General features: G+C 35.5%; 2 protein-coding genes across 8 annotated transcripts in view; both read right to left on the reverse strand.

The window, feature by feature from the left end:
• The window catches only part of IMPG2 (interphotoreceptor matrix proteoglycan 2), a 91,526-nt gene extending 80,353 nt beyond the window's left edge, over positions 1 to 11,173 (reverse strand). The window contains exons 1-2 of the mRNA XM_049628089.1: positions 10,171 to 11,173; positions 9,457 to 9,708 (exon numbers count right to left, since the gene is read on the reverse strand). Coding sequence (XP_049484046.1) covers positions 9,457 to 9,708; positions 10,171 to 10,255 — 337 coding nt within the window. The 5' untranslated portion in view covers positions 10,256 to 11,173. The remainder of the gene's footprint in view (positions 1 to 9,456; positions 9,709 to 10,170) is intronic.
• Positions 11,174 to 11,260: 87 nt separating this feature from the next.
• SENP7 (SUMO specific peptidase 7) overlaps positions 11,261 to 21,415 on the reverse strand; it is a 155,891-nt gene continuing 145,736 nt past the window's right edge. For all 7 annotated transcript variants that reach the window (XM_049628093.1, XM_049628097.1, XM_049628096.1 and 4 more), the window contains 5 exons: positions 19,545 to 19,597; positions 18,071 to 18,120; positions 17,908 to 17,976; positions 16,895 to 17,045; positions 11,261 to 14,619 (listed from right to left, as the gene is read on the reverse strand). In XM_049628093.1, the coding sequence (XP_049484050.1) occupies positions 14,482 to 14,619; positions 16,895 to 17,045; positions 17,908 to 17,976; positions 18,071 to 18,120; positions 19,545 to 19,597 (461 nt within the window). In that variant the 3' untranslated portion in view covers positions 11,261 to 14,481. The remainder of the gene's footprint in view (positions 14,620 to 16,894; positions 17,046 to 17,907; positions 17,977 to 18,070; positions 18,121 to 19,544; positions 19,598 to 21,415) is intronic.

Here is a 21,415-nt window from a genome sequence, read left to right on the forward strand (position 1 = left end):
CCTCTCGTCTGCGCTTGGCTCCGGAGACTCCGTTCTGCTAATCCTCTAGCAGTTTTCTGGGTTCTTTAGGCAGGTGTAGGTGGAATCTAAGTGATCGGCAGGACGCGCGGTGAGCCCAGCGTCCTCTTACGCCGCCATCTTCCTCTCTCAAGACCATTATTTTTCGTCTCAAGAAAACTGAATGCTTATTCAGTAACATATTGAGGTGGAGCCCCTGAACTCACAGAGTCAGATCTAAATTCTAGCCCCAGCTTCATAACCACAGGTAACTTACCTAGCCGGTCAGCACTGCAATGTGCTTTATTTATTTGTTTATTTGAGAGACAGCGAGTGAGCGAGCGAGAGACAGAGTGAGCAAACTCGAGTCGGGGAGACAGGGAGAGCGACAGAATCTTAAGCAGGCTCCATGCTCAACACAGAGCCTGACACCGGGCTCAATCCCACAACACTGGGATGACAACATGAGCCAAAATCAAGAGTCAGAGGCTCAAATGATTGAACCACCGAAGCGCCCCTCATCCCTCTTATTTAATTGGATAAATCATTACTGCTTTACCTACCTACCTGTGAGAGTATTTTATAAATCACATAGTGCTACATGAATACCAGTATTATAACCATAATGGATTCTGGGTGTCTGACAGTTGTTTGATGGAAGAAGATAGTCTAAGCCAAAGAACAAGACTCGAGTTTTAACAGAGAGGAAAATATACGAATATTTAAAGTTTCTCCATCAATTGATTTTTCAGGGTTAAAATAAACCTTTGTTTACAAACTTAGTTTTCTCTTTCAGTGAACTGCATCCTTATAACTGTTCTTTTGAACTTGTGATCATACAGTATACAGAAGAATCCAGCTAAGGCTGACTGAGACAGAGCTGACCACCTGCAGATTCATAGTTCTTCCTTTCTTCATCCTAAAACTTCCAAATGAAAATTTAGTGCCCACCAGAAGACAATGCAAAGGTGAAAGTCTAGGTTGGTAAAAACTAAAAAAAAAAAAAAAAAAAAAAAAAAAAAAAAAAAAAAAAAAAAAAAATGAATGTCTGTAAGGTCTGGTTATGAAATAAAGTGATTCAAAGAAACTGTAAAAAATATTATGACTGAAACCATACAATAAAACCTTGGATTGCAAGTAACTTGTTCAGTGAGTGTTCTGCAAGTTAAGCAAACACTTTAAATTTTAACTTGATAAACGAGCAATGAATGGCAATACGAGTAGCACATGATGCCTAATGTCACATGATCACAACTAAGCCAGTGGTGTTCTCTCTCTCTCTCTCTCTCACTGCAGTATTGTGGGTGATCCTCTCCCATGCTCAGATGCTCAATCTCAGGCTGTGGTGTTTGGAAGCAATCAGTGATTTTTCAGAATGTTGGTAGGTGCCCACAACTGGCACTAAAGTATTTTTTGCCACTTCAAAGCACCTGTGGACAGTCCTTTGCTTCTCCATACAAGAGTTTGCTTAGGAATGCTTTGCTTCATTCTAGGTCAGGCTGACTGCAGATAGAGACCCTTTCCTCTGCTGCCTTATTGCCGGTTACCTTAAATACAATATATGACAAAAGGTTATTAATACTGTATTGTAGTCAACATCTGTGCGAATGTATACAATTGTCCTTATGCCCAAAAAGATTCCACTGAGCCAATAGATAGCAGTGATTCTGTTAGTGATAGGGAAAGTCCTACACAATTACCCTCCTCTCTCTTGTCTCCCTCACACCAGCCACGAAGGTTTTCAAGGGTAAGTGCGGTTATTTTTCCTTCTATTTTGTATTTTCTTTATTATTTTGTATTATATTACAGCATTGTAATATTTTTTTTAATCTTTTTAATGTTTGTTTATTTTTGAGAGAGAGAGACAGACAGAGCATGAGCAGGTGAGGGGAAGAGAGACAAGGAGACACAGAATCCAAAGCATGCTCCAGGCTCTGAGCTATCAGCACAGGGCACGATGCAGGGCTTGAACTCATGAACTGTGAGATCGTATGTGAGCCACAGTTGGACGCTTAACCAACTGAGTCACCCAGGTGCCCCAGTATTGTAATCATTTTTATATGAATATTTTTGGCTTGTGGAATGAATCATTTGAGTTTCCATTATTTCTTATGAGGAAATTTGCTTTGATATACAAGTGCTTTCGATCATAAGCATGTTTCTAGAACAAATTAAGCTCACAAACCAAGGTTTTACTATATATCTCTATAGAAAGAAAAAAAAATCTCAATAACTTATTTACAGTACACACAGAAAATAATTTGAAATATGAAGGCTAATATTATGAAGATCCTAAGAGAAAAGACAGAAGAACATTTATATGACTTGAGGATAGGCAAAGCTTTCATAAACAGGACACAGAAAGCAACAACTATAGGGGCACCTAGGTGTCTCAGTTGATTGTCTGACTCTTGATTTTGGCTCAGGTCATGATCACAGATTGTGGGATCAAGCCATGCATCTGGCTCTGCGTGGAGCCTACTTAAGATTCTCTCTCTCTCTCTCTCTCTCTCTCTCTCTTTCTCTGCCCCTCTCCCTTGCTTGCTCTGTCTCTCTAAAATAAAATTTTTTAAAAGCAGCAATTATAAAAGAAAAAAATACAAATTAGAATTTATCACAATTAACAACTATTTATCAAAGACACTATTAATAAAAAATGGATAGGCAAAGGATACCTCTGGCAGAAAATATTCAAAATACATATATGACACAGAACTGGTATTTAGGATATTTAAAGAATTTCTACAACTCTCTAATAAAAAGTCAAACAATCCAATTTTTAAAACAGGTAAAAGGGGCGCCTGGGTGGCTCAGTTGGTCGAGTGTCTGACTTCAGCTCAGGTCATGATTTCACAGTTCGTGGGTTCGAGGCCCACATCGGGTTCTGTGCTGAGAGCTCAGAGCCTGGAGCCTGTTTCAGATTCTGTGTCTCCCTCTCTCTGCCCCTACCCCGCTCATGCTCTGTCTCAAAGATAAACATTAAAAAAAAAAAAAAAAACAAACATGTAAAAGACTGGAACACTTTATAAAGGAAGAGATACAAAAAGCCAATAAATGTGTGAAAAAGTGCTATCATTCATCTTCAGAGAAATGCAAATTAAAGCATCCAGACATGAATCATTAACATTATTAAGATAGTAATATCTCCAACTTGATCCAATGCAATCCTATCAAAACGCTGGTTGACTTCTTTATAGAAATTGACAAGCTAGTCCTAAAATTCATATGGAGGGGTGGCTGCATGGCTCAGTTGGTTCAGTGTCTGACTCTTGATTTTGGCTCAGGTCATGGCAATGAGCCCCACATCGGGCTCCATGCTGAGCGTGTCACCTGCCTCACATTCTCTTTCTCTTCCTCTGCCCCTCTCCCCCTGCTTGTACTCTCTTTCTCTCTAAAATAAAGAAAAATAAAATTCATATGGAATTACAATGAATCTAAATAACCAAAACTATTTTGAAAAAGAACAAATAGATAAATTGAACTTTATCAAAAACAAAAACTTTAGTACATGGAAGACACCATCAAGAAAGTGAAAAGACAACCCACAGAATGAGAAGAAATACTTTCAATTCATTTTTCCAATAAGAAACTTGTATCTAGAATATATAAAGAACTGTTATAACTCAATAATAAAAAAAACCAACCCAATTAAAAAATGGGAAGGATCTAAAGATACTTCAAAAGAGGATATTCAAATGACCAAAAAGCAAATAAAAAGATGTCCAATGTTATTAATCACTAGAGAAATGCAAATCAAAACCAGGGCATATCATTTCACACCTACTAGGATGGTTGTAATTTTTTTTTTTTAAGGAAAATCATAGTGCTGGCAAAGATGTAGAGAAACCAGAATCTTACACACTGCTGTTGTGAATGTAAGACAGTGCAGCTACTCTAGAAAACTATCTGGCCTTCCTCATATGGATAAACACAGAGTTACCATAAAATCCCAAAATTCTACTCCTAGGTACACACTTAAATAGCTAAAAACAACCCAAATGCCCATCAACTAAGAAATGGATACACGAAATGTGGTATATCCATACAAGAAAATAATATTAGGCCATAAAACAGAATAAACTACTGATACATGCTACAGCATGGATGAACCTTGAAAACTTTACGCAAAATGAAAGAAGACGGTCACAAAAGATCACATATTATATTATCTCATTTATTTGACATATCTATAACAGACAAGTTTATAGAAGTAAAAAGCAGATTCATGATTGCTTAGGTCTAGGGAGAGGGGTAGGGGGAAAAGAGGGATAAGAGAGTGATGACTAAAGAGTATGAGGTTTCTTTTTGAAGTGATGTAGTATTTTTAAACTAAGTGTGATAATGGTTGCAGGTTTCTGTGAATATACTAGAAAACCATTGAATTCTATACATTAAATGGATGAGTTGCATGATATGTAAATTATGTCTCAATAAAATTGTAAAAAAATGTAATTCCCTCCAGAAAGGTAATTTATCCTTAATTTATCCAATGGCTTTCCAGTTAAGAGCTATCTGACAAGAAGGTCCAATTAACTAACTTGGGATAACAGGATTCAGAACACCTACATTTTGATAAAGGAAGAGAACTGGGAGGAAGTCTGGAGCATTCATGCAGCTCGGAGAGGGGAAACCTAAACAGGGCACTGCAGGCAGTAAACAGTAAAATCATCATGATTCCAGGGAAAAGAGGTACTAAGAAGGGCAAAGCACCACCAGAGATAATTGCCACATACTTCATTATGGCCTAGAATTACACCTGTTCTGAAGTCCCACCCTTGTGACACAATTTTCATGTAGCCTTTAGTGACTGCTAAAGGTAACTTTCTATTTTTGAGAAGATAACTGATCTATAAATGTCTCTCTTGTGGTGGAGAAAACCTGCCCTGCAAACTGCTGGAGGAAAGCAAAATATGGATGACAGTATTCTGAATAACGAAGGGCCTGCATTTAATCTGTCTTTAATCCTTTTACTAGGGCTCAGGCTGTGCATCATATCCAGTAAATAGAACTCCATTATGGAACAAAGTCTTATTTTCCTCTCAGAATCGTGGTATCCAAAACATATACAACAGTCAATTTGGTGCAATAAAGCAAGAAATAAAAGGCATATAAATTGGAATATGAGAAGTAAAATTATCTTTATATGCAAATAATCATCTTTGTAGAAAACCTTAAGGAATACACAAAAAAGCTACTAGAACAAATAAGTGAATTTAGCAAATTACAGAATAAAAGGCCAATATACAAAATGCAGTTGTATGCCTCTTATACTGGCAAGAACAATCAGAAACTAAAATAACATTGGAGCACCTGGGTGGCTTATTCAGTTAAGTGCCCAACTCTTGGCTTTGGCTTAGGTCATGATCTCATGGTTCATGAGTTTGAGCCCTGTGTTGGGCTCTGTGCTGATATCAAGGAGCCTGCTTGGGATTCTCTCTCTCCCACTCTCTCTCTCTGCCTCTCCCCCATTCGTGCTCTCCTTCTCAGAATAAATAAACATTTTTTAAAAAGAAATTAAAATAACATTAACAATGGCATAAAAAATAAAAATATATAAATCTGATAAAAAGAGCTATAAGACCTATACACTGAAAATTACAAAACACTGTCAAGAGAAATTGAAGAAGACCTAAGTAAACGGTGGGCTGTATCACATTCATAGAGCAGAAGACCCAATATTGTTAAGATGACAATTCTTCCTAAATTGATCAATAAATTCAACAAAACCCCAATCAAAATTCCAGCCACGCTTTTTGTATAAGTTGGCAAGCTGATGCTAATATTTATATGAAAGACAAAGAACCTAGCATTACGAAGTGAATTTGAGAAAAGAAGAACAAAGTTGAAGAACCTTCCCTATCTGATTCAAAGACTTATTGTAATCAAGCCAGTGTCATAGTGGCATAAAAACAGGCATATAGATCAGTGGAAGAAAATGAAGAAATAGACTCACTAAATACAGAAGACTGATTTTTCAACAAAGCCTTAAAGGCAAGAAAGGATAATCTTTTTAATAAATGGTGCTGGAACAATTGGCTAAGCATATGCAAATATTTAACTCTGATCCATATACCCCACATACAAAAATTAACTCAGAGTAGATCATAGACCTAAATGTAAAACCTGAAAATTATAAAATTTTTACAGGAAAAGATAGAAAATTCTTTTGACTTTGGGTTAGGCAAACTTAGATAAAACCAAAAACAAGCATGACCCCCCCCCAAAAAAAAAAACAAAAAAAACCTTTTAAGTTGAACTTCATCAAAATTGAAAACTTCTGTTTCTCAAAAGACATTATTAAGAAAAGCAAAAGACAAGCCACACACTGGGTGAAAATGTATGCAAAACATGTATCTGACAAAGAGCTTGTATTTAGAATATATTAAGAACTCTTATAATTCTATAAGACAAATGACCCAATTTTTTTTTAATGAGCAAAATATTTGAATAAACTCTTCACCAAAAAAGATAAGCAAATGGTAAATGAGCACATGGAAAAGGTGCTCAACATCACTAGCCATTAAGAAAATGCATATTAAAACCACAATTGCTTCACAGTCACTAGAATGGTTACAGTTTAAAAAGACTGACTACACCAAGTATTGCAAGGATGTGGAAAAACTGGAACTCTAATACAGTGCAGGTGGTACAGCCACATTGGGAAACAGTTTAGCAACTTCATAAAGAGTTAAACATACACCTATCATGAGACCCAGACATTCCACTATTTTTTTTAATTTTTTTTTAATGTTTATTTTTGAGAGAGACACAGAGAGCTTGAGCGGAGGAGGGGCAGAGAGAGAGGGAGACACAGAATCCGAAGCAGGCTCCAGGCTCCGAGCTGTCAGCACAGAGCCCGTCGTGGGGCTCGAACTCACAGCCCGTGAGATCATGACCTGAGCCAAACAAAGTCAGACGCCCAACTGACTGAGCCACCGAGGCGGCCCTCCAGCCATTGCACTATTAACCAAAAGGTTTTGTTGACACAAAAACTTGAATGCAAATGTTCATGACAGCTTTCTTTATAACTGAAAAAAACCCTAATATCCCAAAATGTGGTATATCCCTAAAATAGAATACTACTCAACAATAAAAGGAAACAAACTACTGATGAAAAAAAAAAGTCACAAATGAGTCTCGAAATAATTGCACTGAGCAAAAGAAGCCAGTGAGGTCCCTTTCTAATGGTCCCATTCATAGCATCTGTATTTTAAAATCAATTACTCTAGGAATGCTTTTCTTTTTGTTGGCTTCTTTTTCAATAGTATCTCTTGAATTTATAAACATAAGAGCAAAGAAATTAAAAGATATAACCACATTGCTGAAATGGTTATTTCCTCTTCACCACTTACCCAGCATCTACCTAGATATTCTGATCTATTTATTTTAAAAGGAAAAACCGAGGCAATAGAAATAACGTTTTGATAAGTTATGAACTGTCATTCCCATTCATCTTCAGTCTTTTATTCTCTTCCCACTCTCTTTGGAATTTGCCACTTCTGGCACATGTCCTATACACAAAAGTCAGAATCAATGGATTTCCATTACAAAAGTAAAAGGAAACCTTATTGCTTAGTAATGTTTGATACTCTCACAGTATAATCAAGAGTTGTAAATACACTCCTTAAAAAATGTGTTAATACAGTGGCACTTAAAAAATTAGGGGTGCCTGGGCGGCTCAGTTGGTTAAGATTTCAACTTCAGCTCAGGTCATGATCTCGCAGTCTGTGAGTTTGAGCCCCGCGTCAGGCTGTGTGCTGACAGCTTAGAGCCTGGAGCCTGCTTCGGATTCTGTCTCCCTCTCTCTCTGCCTGACTCCCGCTCACACTCTGTCTCTCTCTCTCTCTCTCTCTCTCAAAATAAGGAATAAACATTAAAAAATTATTTTAACAAAAAAATTTTATATATGTAATATCTGGTATTACTTTATTTTAAAAACACTTGCTTAGAGAGTATTATGCTATGCAAAATAAGGTAGTGAAAGAAAGACAAATTACTGTGTGATTTCACTCATATGTGGAATTTAAGAAACAAAACAAATAAGCATAGGTTAAAAAAGAGAGAGGCAAACCAAGAAACAGACTCTTAACTATAGAGAACAAACTGATGGTTACCAGTAGGGAGATAGGTAGGGGGATAGGAGATAGGGATTAAGGAGTGCACTTGTTCTGATGAGAACTGGGACTGTAAAGTGTTGAATCGCATAAATTGTATACCTGAAACTAATACTGTACTGTATGTTGAATAGCTGGAATTTAAATAACAACTTAAAACAGAAAACACTAGGGGCGCCTGGGTGGCTCAGTCGGTTGAGCGCCGACTTCGGCTCAGGTCACGATCTCGCAGTCCGTGAGTTCGAGCCCCGCATCGGGTCCCTGTGCTGACAGCTCAGAGCCCGGAGCCTGTTTCAGATTCTGTGTCTCCCTCTCTCTGACCCTCCCCCATTCATGCTCTGTCTCTCTCTATCTCAAAAATAAATAAACGTTAAAAAAAAAAACAGAAAACACTAGCTCTGAAATGAATAAATGAATGAATGAATCAATCAATCACTTGCTTTGGTGACGGAGGAGGAGGGGAAGGACAAGATGGAGGAAAATAAAAAAGGAGAAGATAAAGTAGCAGCTTAGACTTGAAGGTTCATAGAGCCCAGCATATGGAAAATGGCAAGTGTTCCACAAACATTTGTTGAAAACATACATAAATGAACTAGCCTGATTTCACTATCATTTAATCATCCACCTCCACTTTAGTTTACTAGCATCACATCCATCGTATCACATTGTCTCTTTAGCAGCAAAAAAGCAAAGCTTGAGAATCGTTTAAATCTGAGGGACATGCTATGGTCAACTAAGCAATTTTGGTTAGTAAATTTAAGATAGTAAATTTAAGAAACAGAATGAATTCACCTAATGAAAAAGTATTCAATCAAGGATAATACTGTTAAATTAAAAATAAAATCCTAGTTCTGTTGCTTTAGGGTCTATTGTGAGAGTTGTCATCATCTTAGATATAAGGTTTATGTGTACCAACCAGAGTATAACCAGCATGAATCTGCAGAATGTCTAAACTATAAAATATAGACATGTATTATATTTTCATGTACATAAAGTAACTAATTAGCCAAATAGGTAAGTATACCATGGTAAATATATTTTGTGGGCATATTTAGACTAATTACTTAATGAAGAAGTAAAAATAGTTAAATCTTCCAGTAACATAAACTGGTATTTTTGAAGTGCTTCAAAGATTTAAGCCATTTCCTCCCTTAATGCAAACTTTCCTCTGAAGCTATATAAATACTATACTTATAGCAAGTCCTTTTTCCATAGCTAAGAGAAAGATAATATTTGGCTCCGTGTCTAAATTATCACATACTCTGAATTTTAACAAGATACAACAACATGCTAGGACTATGTTTGAATTTCATCACGGAGTCCCAAGGTTTGGATGTTCACTTACCTCGTACTTTAAAGTACTTTACGTGCTTTGCCACAGCCTCTGTAATGCTTTCATCTGGGCAGGTTTTTACACCATTAGGAAACAGGATAGATCGCCTTCTTCTGAGCAACCACTGTTTCTCAGCTTCTCTGTGGTCCAAAGGTAGTTTCTTTTCAGTAGAATGAGAAGGCTCCCCGGATTCCTTGTCAGTCAGGCGAAAAGAAACTGCACTCTTGGGTTCTTGGATATCTTCTAAAGATATGTAGGTTTGTGCTACATAGTGAAAGCATAGACAAGTCTTCTGATAATGAATGAAGATACAGAATGAAAAGTAACAAAGAAAAACTGACTTTTGTGCCACATTTGGATTTTGAAGTCAATGCTCAAATTGTAAACATGCATACTTAAGAGGGGAGGAGTGAGCAGTCAATCTTTTCTCCATCTAATTCCTACTCCTTTATTTCAAGATTCTTAGTTGTTAAAATCAACTATATACCCAATTTCAATACAAGAAATAAGCAGAAGTAAGTCTGAAGAAGAAATTACTAATGAAAAGGAAAACCAAAAATATTAAGAGAGATTTTAAAAGTTTAAATGAAGCAATATCAAAGCCTAACAGAGTAGTATTTGATTCAAGTTCTTACAATGGTCATATTAAATTAAATAATGTTAAAGAGAATATACTAGAGATATAAAGAAAAATAAAAAATTAAAATTAAAAAGCTTTTTAAATACCTGTTAATGATGGAAGGTTTCCTTCTATCACGACAAATATCAAAATACCCAGAGAAATCTTCCCAAAATGAGGAAACATAATCATTTGGGCCAAAATCAAAGGAATAAGGAGAGGCCAAAATCCTTGAGCACCCAAAAAAGCCTTGAAACTTCCAGTAACGAATTATTATAGAAAAGGTCTAACATTTCAAAGTTTATCTTTGAAAACTGACAACCATTCCAAAACCATTACAAATTAGCTTAAATAAAAATGGTGTCCTTTCAAAATACCTCTCACTTCTTTTCTGAAAGAAGCAGCACGCTATGAAAGCAGAAGAGATAAGCTAATTAGAACAGATGGAGAGAGACAATTTCTTTATTCTAATCCAGTCAGCTAAGCTCTTTACAAACACGTTCTTTGCCATTACCAGACAGTCCACTTAAAAATAATGTTTCACATTTAATTCACTGAGCTTTACAATTTTTCTGAATCTACTAGTTGAACCTGATAGATTCACATGTACTTTGGGTTTTTCTAGGGCCTGTTATTTGTAAACATATAATTTGTAAGCCCAGACTCACTATACCTATCTACTTCAGAAATACAGAGCTACACACAAAACTAGCTCTAGTTTTGTCATAGTTACTGTCTTTCAAATCTCTCTCCTTGGTTAGAAATTTGAAAATCTTTGGTTATAACCACTTAATAACTTCTTCCTTTTATAGAAAATGGGATAGGAAGATAAAGCTAACTCATGATAGAACTGCTGTGAGGATTAAATTCGTTAATACACAGAAAATGCACTATTAGAATACTGCCTGGCACATACTAATCATACAATATTGACAGCCACGTGATAACTGTGTTGCTTAATTAGCTATTAAACATGAGGCCCAGAATGTTTATGTACGTGAGGAACTCGCAACCAACAAAGGATAACTTTTACCACAATGGGACTAGATAAAATTCTTTGTATTAGAGCAGTTGTTTTTATCAAACAAACCTAGTAAAAAGCAATTAAACTAGTCAAAGTCCCTGTGGAAGCTAGGATTTACTATCAAATAGCACTGGATTTACATCTTATGTCCTGTGTCTTTGGAGAAGTTCTCTAAAAAAAAAAAAAGTTTTGTTTTTATTTATTTTTGAGAGAGAGACAGTGTGTGTGTGTGTGCGTGCGCGAGCGCACATTAGTGGGGGAGGAGAAGAGGATATGAAGCAGGCTCTGTGTTGACAGCAGGGAGCCCAATGCGGGGCTCCAACTCACGAACCGTGAGATCATGATCTAAGCCACAGTTGGACACTTAACCGACTGAGCCACCAGGAGCCCCTGAAAAAAGAAAAGTTTTGTAAAGATTTAAAGCACATTTCTCTTGAGAATTCTAAAATAGTCAACCCCGATATCTTCAGCCCTCAAAGGGATGTACTCAGTTTTAAGAGAAGAGACCAGGTAGGTGGGTGTAGACAGGGAAGCCACATACCCACAGAAGTTTGTCTTTTAGCAGCTCCTGGACAATGTTCCCAAATTTCCACAAGATCAAGCTCAGTTACAAGAGACTCTACAGAAGGAAGGAAAAGCCTATGATTTCCCATAAGGTTTTATATACTTCCAGTCAAGCAAGCCTTCAGAGTATACAAGTCCACTCACAGTTCTCCCAGTCCAGACATAGTTCAACAATTACAGGTCGTTTTCACAATTAAAAAAAAAAAAAATACTGAATACAGATGACATTTCATATTTATTTTAGTTCAGCACATTTCCAAATAAACATTACTGAAAGAAAGAAAACCCAAGATAATTTGCTATGAATAAAAGGCTTAAGCTTGGTATTAAGCCAAAAGCAATTACAGCATAAATGAGTAATTTTATAGAATTAAAAAGTAGGTGACAGTGGAAAGAAGAGGACAGCACATAGATTAGAACCAGGTTAGAAATGGCTCTGTATGACAAGAACCCTATTTCCCCCATAACATAAAAAGAAAACAAACTGATTATAAGAGGCATTAAACTTTTCCTAAATCCTAGTTAAGTGATCAGATATGACAAAAATAAAAAAAAAAAAAAAAAAAAAAAAAAGCTACCACTTTTGTTTATCCCAAGAGTTGCAAATTAAAATTAGTATTATCTTCTCTAGGAAGACTTTCCCTGTCCAGTGACAACCCTCTTACTACCTCTCTACCACATCTCACTCTCTCTCCCCCGCCACCTCTCTCTCTCTCTCTCTCACATACACACACACACACACACACACACACACACACACACACACACATGCAGCAAGGCTGAATTCCCTCCTGAGCCCCCAAGAAACTCTATGATCATTTTTACCAGTAATATTAAAACTATGCATATGTCCATTTCTCCCATTAGCTATAAATGACTCAGGAATAAAAGCTGGGGTTCATTGTTTTGTACCTAGCAAACTGCCTGCTAATAGTACATGCTCCAAAAATGTCTCCTGAACAATCAAATTAACTATATGCTTGTTAAGGCAGAAAGAAAAATTCATCTAACCATCAGTTATTAGAGATGCACTGGGTATTATAAATTCAACAATTTATTTCTAAGAATGGCTCATGATTCTTAAGAAAGGAAAATTACACCTTAATTTGATGAATTGGAAACATGTTTAATATAAAATGTTGATATTCTCAACACATTATTTCCACATGAATTTAGGAAAATGAATTTTAAACAATCTTCAAAACATGATAAAGGACAGTGGTACCTTTGAAAAACATACAAACACAAAAGTTAAGAAGTCATATGAAGATGTATTACATACTTGCTTTCCCAAAGTTAGATGTACAAAATAATTAATAGTCATTTTAAAAAAATCCCCTCCCATACACACACATACTGGGAATAAAATCATGTAATTATAATCATCTTTCTGAGAAATCTCCAAAAGACAAATATCTTTAACAATATAAAGATGGTGACAAGATTAACAAAAATTCAAAAATACTGAGGCTTAACTGACTTCAAATTCACATGATTTTGAAATAAAATGTTCCAATTTTTAGCTTTATCTTAAATTGCCTTTGCTTCACTGCTTTATATACAGTTAACAATATAAATCCAAGAGATACTTAAAACAGAAGATTAAAATAATATTCTTAAAAAACATGTTTTTTTAATCTGAGAAAATACAATATAATTGTCCCCTCAAAATTTTCCTGATAACATTAGGAAAAGGTTGTAAAGTGTAAGTGTTTAATCACATATAATACCACCATCATCACATGAATTCAAAACTGTTCCCTAAACATTTAATAAAAACTTATGCTTCATAGGGATCATAGGTCTCTAAAAACTACAATTTAAAAATATAAAAGCAATTCGAGCAATCTGACTTTGCAGATAAATACTGGGTAAACAGAACTATAAAATTATATATTTAGTTCTAACAATTAATAAATAAGATTTTGAGGGTATTCTTTAATTAAAGTTATGAGGACATCAATTTTATCTTTGATACTTACAGAAAGTGTGTACGTATATTCTAGGATATCAGAATAGGATAGAAGTCAATATTGATATAGCTATTACCTCAAAGAACTATGTTGAGCTACAAATGTCATTGTAAAAACCTATTTTGGGTAGCTAAATTTTTTTTGTTCCAAACTTCATTCTGAATGAATGAACTAATTTCCCAGATCCCCATATATGACATCAAAAGAAAAAGAAAACATGTAACAATCACAGCAGAGTAACAATTCCATTTAGCAACTGAGAAAAATAAGCTGCGCTTTGAAAGAGTCAATTTCAATCATCTTCCTAACATCATGTCTTCTTTTACACTATACAGAAAGGATGCCGTAAATGGCATTTTCTGAAGCCTTAATACTAAATTCTTCTTTAAAAAAATACATAGTATTCATATTGCATGCTTGAGCCGCAAAGAATAGTATTACAATATAATGTGACTTGTCAACAAATGTGACAAGCACTGGGGCTGGCACCAGGGAGGACCTAACTCCCCTCAACTCCCAGTTATATGGAAGTACAGATCACTTGGTTTTATTATCTACAAAAACATTCCCACATTTACATATGCTATTGCATAATCAGAAGCAAATTTGATCAGAAAAATATCAAATATTTATGAAAGTTTAATTTCTAATAAGTTTCTCTATATCACCCCCATTTCCCACTACATCTATCAGATCCCAACAATCTAATAATATATCTTATTTATTTTAAATAATGTTCAATGACTTATAAAACTACCACAAGTTATTTTCTTCTCTGTGAGCTGACTAACACAAATGCTGGTAAGCAGCTTTCCAGTAATCTTATAGGACATCTGTGTCATGTTTGTACAGATTAACTAGCTACTGCTGCCCTTCTGTTGCTGTAAATGAAGTTTCAAAATGAGCTCTCGAATATCTTCCCGTTTGGTCTTTATTACATGACGAGGAAACCATTTCTCCAAATGAATTGGAAGTTCAAAATTAACAATAGGATCCTAATGAGAGAAAAGAAAATGAAATCCCTTTAGCAGGACAATTCAAACTTGTTTTAATTTCATTTTACAAGAAATGAAAAATTCCTAACTTTTTTTAGCTTTTTATTTTTAAGTTAAGTCCTCTCTACACCCCACATGGGGCTCAAAGTCACGACTCTGAGATCAAGCGTCACATGCTCTTCTGGCTAAGCCAGCCAGGCACCCTGAAAAATGCTAACTTTTTAAAATAACAGCTTTACTGAGATAGAATTCACATACTATACGATTCACCTAAAACTATATATTATCATTCCTCCCCAATTATATCAAAAGTTCCAACTGTATACTATAACCCTCACATGCTGAAAGTACCTTTAAGAATTCTCCAAGCAAGGGGCACCTGGGTGGCTCAGTCAGTTAATTGTCCAAATCTTGATCTCGGCTCAGGTCATGATCTCATGGTTTGGGCGGGGGGTGGTAAGGAGCCCCGTGCTGGCTTCTGCACTAACAGTGCAGAGCCTGCTTGGGATTATCTCTCTGTCTCTGCCTCTCACCCACTCATGCTCTCTCAGAATAAAGAAAATAAATATGAAAAAAAAAAGAATTCTCCAAGCAAGCTTCTAGTCAAAAATACCCTGCTTCTGTACCCACCTTCGTAACACCACACCAAAAAAAATGGGGCTGGTTGCCAAGACAACCAACAATGTAATTAGAGAGTTGGAACTTTCAGTCTCGCCTCCCTGACCTCCAGAGAGAGGAGAGGGGCCTCACAAGTAACACTGGTAATGACTGAAGTAACGAGCTGATGGTTTAAAAAGCAAAGAGTGGTCCCTTGCTTTTAAAATTTCTTCAATACTGTTACCTATAGCATGGCTGATGAGCTAGAAAAGAACACTCATGCTTGTCACTGTACTCATCTAGCTTATGGCTTTCTGAGCTTCTTGAAAACATGGGTCTTTTAGTTTTGAAATTTTTCCTTCAAATTTTTGTCTGCCTTTCTCTTCCAACCTAATCTTTCTGGAACTCCAATTACATGTAAATTCAAATTTTTTACTCACATCACACTTGTCTATTCTGTTCTTTACGTTCTTTTTTTTCTCTCAAATCCAGTTGAATACTTTCTATTGCCCTATTTATTTGTTATTTATTTACTCATTTATGGAAGTTTATTTATTTTGAGAGAGAGACAGTGAGCAGGGGAAGGGCAGAGAGAGAGAATCGCAAGCAGGCTGCACACTGTCAGTGCAGAGCCCAACGTGGAGCTTGAACCCACAAACTGTGAGATTGTGACCTGAGCCAAAATCAAGAGCCAGATGCTTAACCAACTGAGCCACCCAGGTGCCCCTATTGCTCTTTTTTTTTTTTTTTTTAATTCTAATCCTGTCTTCTGCTACATCCAAGTCTGCTATTTTTTTTTTAACGTTTTATTTTATTTTTGAGACAGAGAGACAAAGCATGAACGGGGGAGGGGCAGAGAGAGAGGGAGACACAGAATCGGAAGCAGGCTCCAGGCTCTGAGCCATCAGCCCAGAGCCCGACGCGGGGCTCAAACTCACGGACCGTGAGATCGTGACCTGAGCTGAAGTCGGCCGCCTAACCGACTGAGCCACCCAGGCGCCCCTCCAAGTCTGCTATTAAACTCAAGCAATAAGTTCCTATTTTTTCTTCCAAGTTTTTATTTAAATTCGTTAGTTAATATATATATAGTTAATATATGTATAATATTAATTTCGTGCAGGATTTAGTGATTCATCACTTGCATACAACGCCAAGTATTCATCACAAGTCCAATAAATTCTTTTTTTTTTCTTATGTTCTATTTATTTTTGAGACAGAGAGAGAGAGAGACAGCCTGAGCAGGGGAGGGACAGAAAGAGAGGGAGACAGAATCTTGAAGACAGGCTCCAGGTTCTGAGCTAGCTGTCAGCACAGAGCCCGACACGGGGCTTGAGATCATGACCTGAGTTGAAGAAGGATGCTTAACCAACTGAGCCATGTAGGCATCCCAGTGCCAATAAATTCTTAATTTCAGATATATTATTATGAAATTTTAGCTGTAGAATACCCACGTGATCTTTTTTAGCAGGTTCCATCTTTTCATCCATTTTGTTCACTCTATTCTCTCTAACATATTATTCAAATCATTTTAAAGTTCTTATCCATTAAATAACTCTAATATCTGGATTATATGTGATTTACTTTTTCTTTCTTGATTACCTATAATATTTTGCTTGTTTGTTTGCCCAGTAATTTGTAATTATATGCTGGTAACTATGAATAAAGAATTTTTACATACCTTAAAGAAGCTCTCCACATACTGCAGTAAATATACTCCACAATCACTGCTATTATCTTGTTTAGGAACTTTAGGGCATAGGTCCACCATGTTTGTTTTGCTGAATTCACGATGAGTTTTTCGTTTAACTTCCCACTCTACTTCTAAATACCTTGAATCATCAAAAAAGTAGAGTGACTCTAGTAGAAATCTCTTTACTATTATTCAACACAAAGATGGAAAATATTTGCTACCAAATGTGTTGCCTCAAGTCAAATTTCCAAGTTTAACAGTACAAATTATAATATGTGAGGCTTCAAGGGTTGCTATTTAAAAGAAAATCATCTGAGTTTCTAACTAAAAGCTAGACTTTTTTCAACAATCCAACTTTCATAACACACACATAAGCTCATTTATATTACTAACAAATTACTAAATTTGTTAATTACTAAACTAACAAATTACTTTAAAACTTGAGTTCCCAGTTGTTTCCAGATCCTACAGTAATTACAAAATTACACACATACATATACACACACACACTTATATACACACAAAAATACCAACCCCCCCTTTTTTTTTGAGTAAGTTCCACACTCAAGATGGGGCTTAAACTTAAGACCCTGAGATCAAGAGTCACACGCTTGCTCTACAGCTGAGACAGCCAGGCTCCCCAGTATATACACACAGAAGTAATAAAAAAGGTGAAAGAGTTCTTATTTTCTCTAAAATGATACTTTTGATAACCACTAATAGCTGCAATGCTCCTTTGTAAAATTATGCTTTTTGTTCAGTTATGAATACAAATTTTGATTTTACTTTCAATATATACAAGTTATTATCTGAGAAATATTAGTGCTTTAATATTAACATACAATAGGGGATGTTTATTATTGATTAGATTGTAGACCTCATCTAAATACATAATAAAATATAATTCCTGATACAGTCTTTTCAGTAATTCTTAAATATCGTAGCTTCAAAATTATTGAGATTTTAGATAACAGACTGAGAGAAAAATTGTCATTACTTACTCTCGTAAATTCTGAACTGTGTTTTGTATAGAAGCAGCTTTCAAGGAATCTAGTATGAGAATGCATGGCCTATGAAAATCAAAAGAAGAAATCAAGATGTACATACTTGTACATGAATTAAACTTAAATATCTGAGAAAACTATTATTATAGCATGTACCTACCTTTTACACATTTTCTTTGGTACTGGTACTGATATATTTGTCTCGGTACTCTGAAATAAAACAGGAATTTTTATGGCTTTGCAATTAAAACCAGTTTGAATACATTAGTATTCAGTTAATCTTTAAAATGTTTGAAATACTCTGAAATTAAAATTTCAAGTAAGAGTCCTTTTCATCATCTAAAGTGAGCCAATGTTGTTTTTTCAGAAATTCATTGATTTATTTTCTTATACTAGTGAAACAGTATCTTATACTTTTACATGTAGCTTCAAGAAGTTCTAGAACTTTGACATAGCCTAAAAAACAACCTAGAACTTTAATTACTTCTATTCACAGTTACCATCTCAAGCAAAGATAAACAAGTTAATTTAACCTGCCTTTGCATACATTCTCTAACTCAATATATGATGTCACTGGAGACAAATCTGGGAAACAACAGGCCAAACTTAAGCAGATTCTTTAATGCATAACTTCTTAGTACCTTTATTATTCTAATGTAACAGTGAATCTTTAAGAGATGAATAGGACACAGGGTTTAACCAACTTAACTGACCTTACAATCCTTTTTATCATACTCTGCATCTTACAACAGTTGGTCTAAGGAACTTAATTTGGGAAGACTGTTGTACAAGCAAGAAGAAGGTCTCCTATTGTGCCACTGTTAGAACAGAAAAGGAAACTTCCTTTCTTCTGCCCACCCTATACCAGTAACAGTAAAGACATAAGCCTCTGCCAGGATAGCAAGGCTGCTACTGTCTATACATACAAAAAAAAAAAAAAATCGCTAGGTGGCTACCTTAATCAATTAAGACACCAAATCTAGACCATACATAACAGTTTGGAAGTCCATAAAAGAAAAGTTAGGGGTGCCTGGGTGGCTCAATCGGTTGAGTGTCTGACTTCGGCTCAGGTCATGATCTCACGGCTGGTGAGTTCGAGCCCCACCTTAGGCTCTGTGCTGACAGCTCAGAGCCTGGAACCTGCTTTGGATTCTGTGTCTCCCTCTCTCTCGGCCCCTCCCCCACTCATGCTCTCTCTCTCTCTCAAAAATAAACATTCAAAAAAAAGAAAAAAAGAAAAAAGAAAAAGAAAAGTTAACAGAACCAAAAATGTGGACACTAAACCTGCTATTAAACAACCAATGGGTCAACAAAGAACTCAAGGAGGAAATCACAAAACTACATGGCAACAAATGAAAATGAAAACACATTAGCCCAAAATCTTTGGGATGCTACGAAAGCAGTTCTAAGAGGTTAGTTTATAGTGATAGAGGCATACCTCAACAAATAAGAAAAATTTCAAGTAAACAATCTAACCTTACACCTAAAGAAACTAGAAAAGTTAGATCCAACAAAGCCCAAAGGTAGTAGAAGGAAGGAAATAATAAAGACCAGGGTGGAAATAAATGAAATAAAAACTAAAAAATAACAATAGAAAAGATTCCTTCTTTCATATCTATAAAGAACACACTTACTTGGGAATCCTCTGTGCCCAAGGACAGTGTTGAAGTAGTATGTACATCATTATCTAGTTAGAAATAATAAAGCAATAATGAGTGCTTATTTTATATCTAATATCAAGTATTTAGATGTGGTTTGGACCAGTATTAATGGCAATGGCTATTAATATTCTGCTTACTGCTTAGACTACAGCTATAAAACATGTAATTTTCTTTTTTTCTCAAAATAAGTAGGCTTATTTGCTTACTGAATTAACATCTGGGTTGTAACATAAGAAAAATCATGGAAGAAGTTTAAGAGTTTAAGTAAGAATTTTAAGAATTTTAAGTAAACCTAGTCAGTTTACTAGCATTAACAAGAAATGTGTTCATTTAAATTGAGAAAAAATGTGGGATTTCACCACCCAAAAACTCTTAGAATACATTAATTCAGTAGGGTTGCAAGATACAAAATTAATGTACAGAAATTTGTTGCAGTTCTATATACTAATAACAAAGTAGCAGAAAGAGATATTAAGAAAACAATTCCACTTACAATTGCACCAAAAAGAATATGAATATATATATATATGTATATATATATACATATATATATGGTATATATATATGTATATGTATATATGTATATGTATATATGTATATATATGTATATATATATATGGTATCATGTCATCTGCAAATAGTGACAATTTTACTTCTACCTTACCAATTTGGTTGCCTTTTTTTATTTTCTTGTCTAATTGCTGGACTTCAGTACTATGTTGAATAAAAGTGGTGACAGTGGACATCTTTGTTCCTGATCGTAAAGGAGAAGCTTTTAGCTTTTCTCCATAAGTATGATGTTAGGTATGGGTTGTCATTCATGCGCTTTATGATGCTGCTGAACTATGTTCCCTCTAAACCCACTTTGTTGGGAGTTTTTATCATGAATGGATGCTTTTTCTGCATCTTTTAAGATGAGCAAATGGTTTTTATCCTTTAATTTGTTAATGTGATGTGTCACGTTGGTTGATTTGCAGATACTGAACCATCCTTTCATAGCTGGAATAAATCCCACTTAACTGTCTTTAAATGTAGTTTTGGATTCAGTTTGTTAATATTTTGCTGATGACTTTTCCTTCTGTGTTCATCAGGGATATTGGCTTGTAGTTTTCTTGTTTTTTAGTGTCTTTGTCTGGCTTCAGTATCAGAGTAATGCTGGCCTCATTGAATCAATTTGGAAGCCTCTCTTCTTTTTTTTGGCGGGGGGGGGGGGGGAATAGTTTGAAGACAGTAGATACTAACTCTTCTTTACATGTTTGGTAGAATTCATCTGTGAATTTATCTGGTCATTGATTTTTTCTTTGGTTTTTGATAATTGGTTTAGTTTCTTTACTAGTAAAAAAAAAGAATACAATACCTAGGAATAAACTTAACAAAGGAGGCCAAAGACCTGAACTGGTCTATGCCTGAAGATCCATAGTATGAATTCTTAGTCATGTTAGCAAGATTATTTTATAAAAAATGCTATGATAAAACTTGACATAACATTATAACTTAAGAATTACATTTTGTCTATACATGAGGTTGGGCATCTATATGAAAATTTCAGATTTCTTATTCTTTCTACTAGTTTCATTAAAAAAAAAAATACTACCACCAGGGCTCCTGGGTAGTTCAGTCAGTTGAGCATCCAACTCTTGATTTCAGTTCAGTTCATGATCTCATGGTTGTGAGATCGAGCCCCACACTGGACTCTGTGCTGAGCATGGAGCCTACTTCAGATTCTCTCTCTGGCTCCTTCTGCCCCCCCCCCCTTGCCCCCCCCCCTCTCTCTCTCTCTCTCTCCCCCTCCCTCCCTCCCTCCCTAATGTGTGTATATATATATATATATATATATATATATA

The sequence above is a fragment of the Panthera uncia genome, chromosome C2 (genome assembly GCF_023721935.1).
Source record: "Panthera uncia isolate 11264 chromosome C2, Puncia_PCG_1.0, whole genome shotgun sequence".
Taxonomy (NCBI): domain Eukaryota; kingdom Metazoa; phylum Chordata; class Mammalia; order Carnivora; family Felidae; genus Panthera; species Panthera uncia.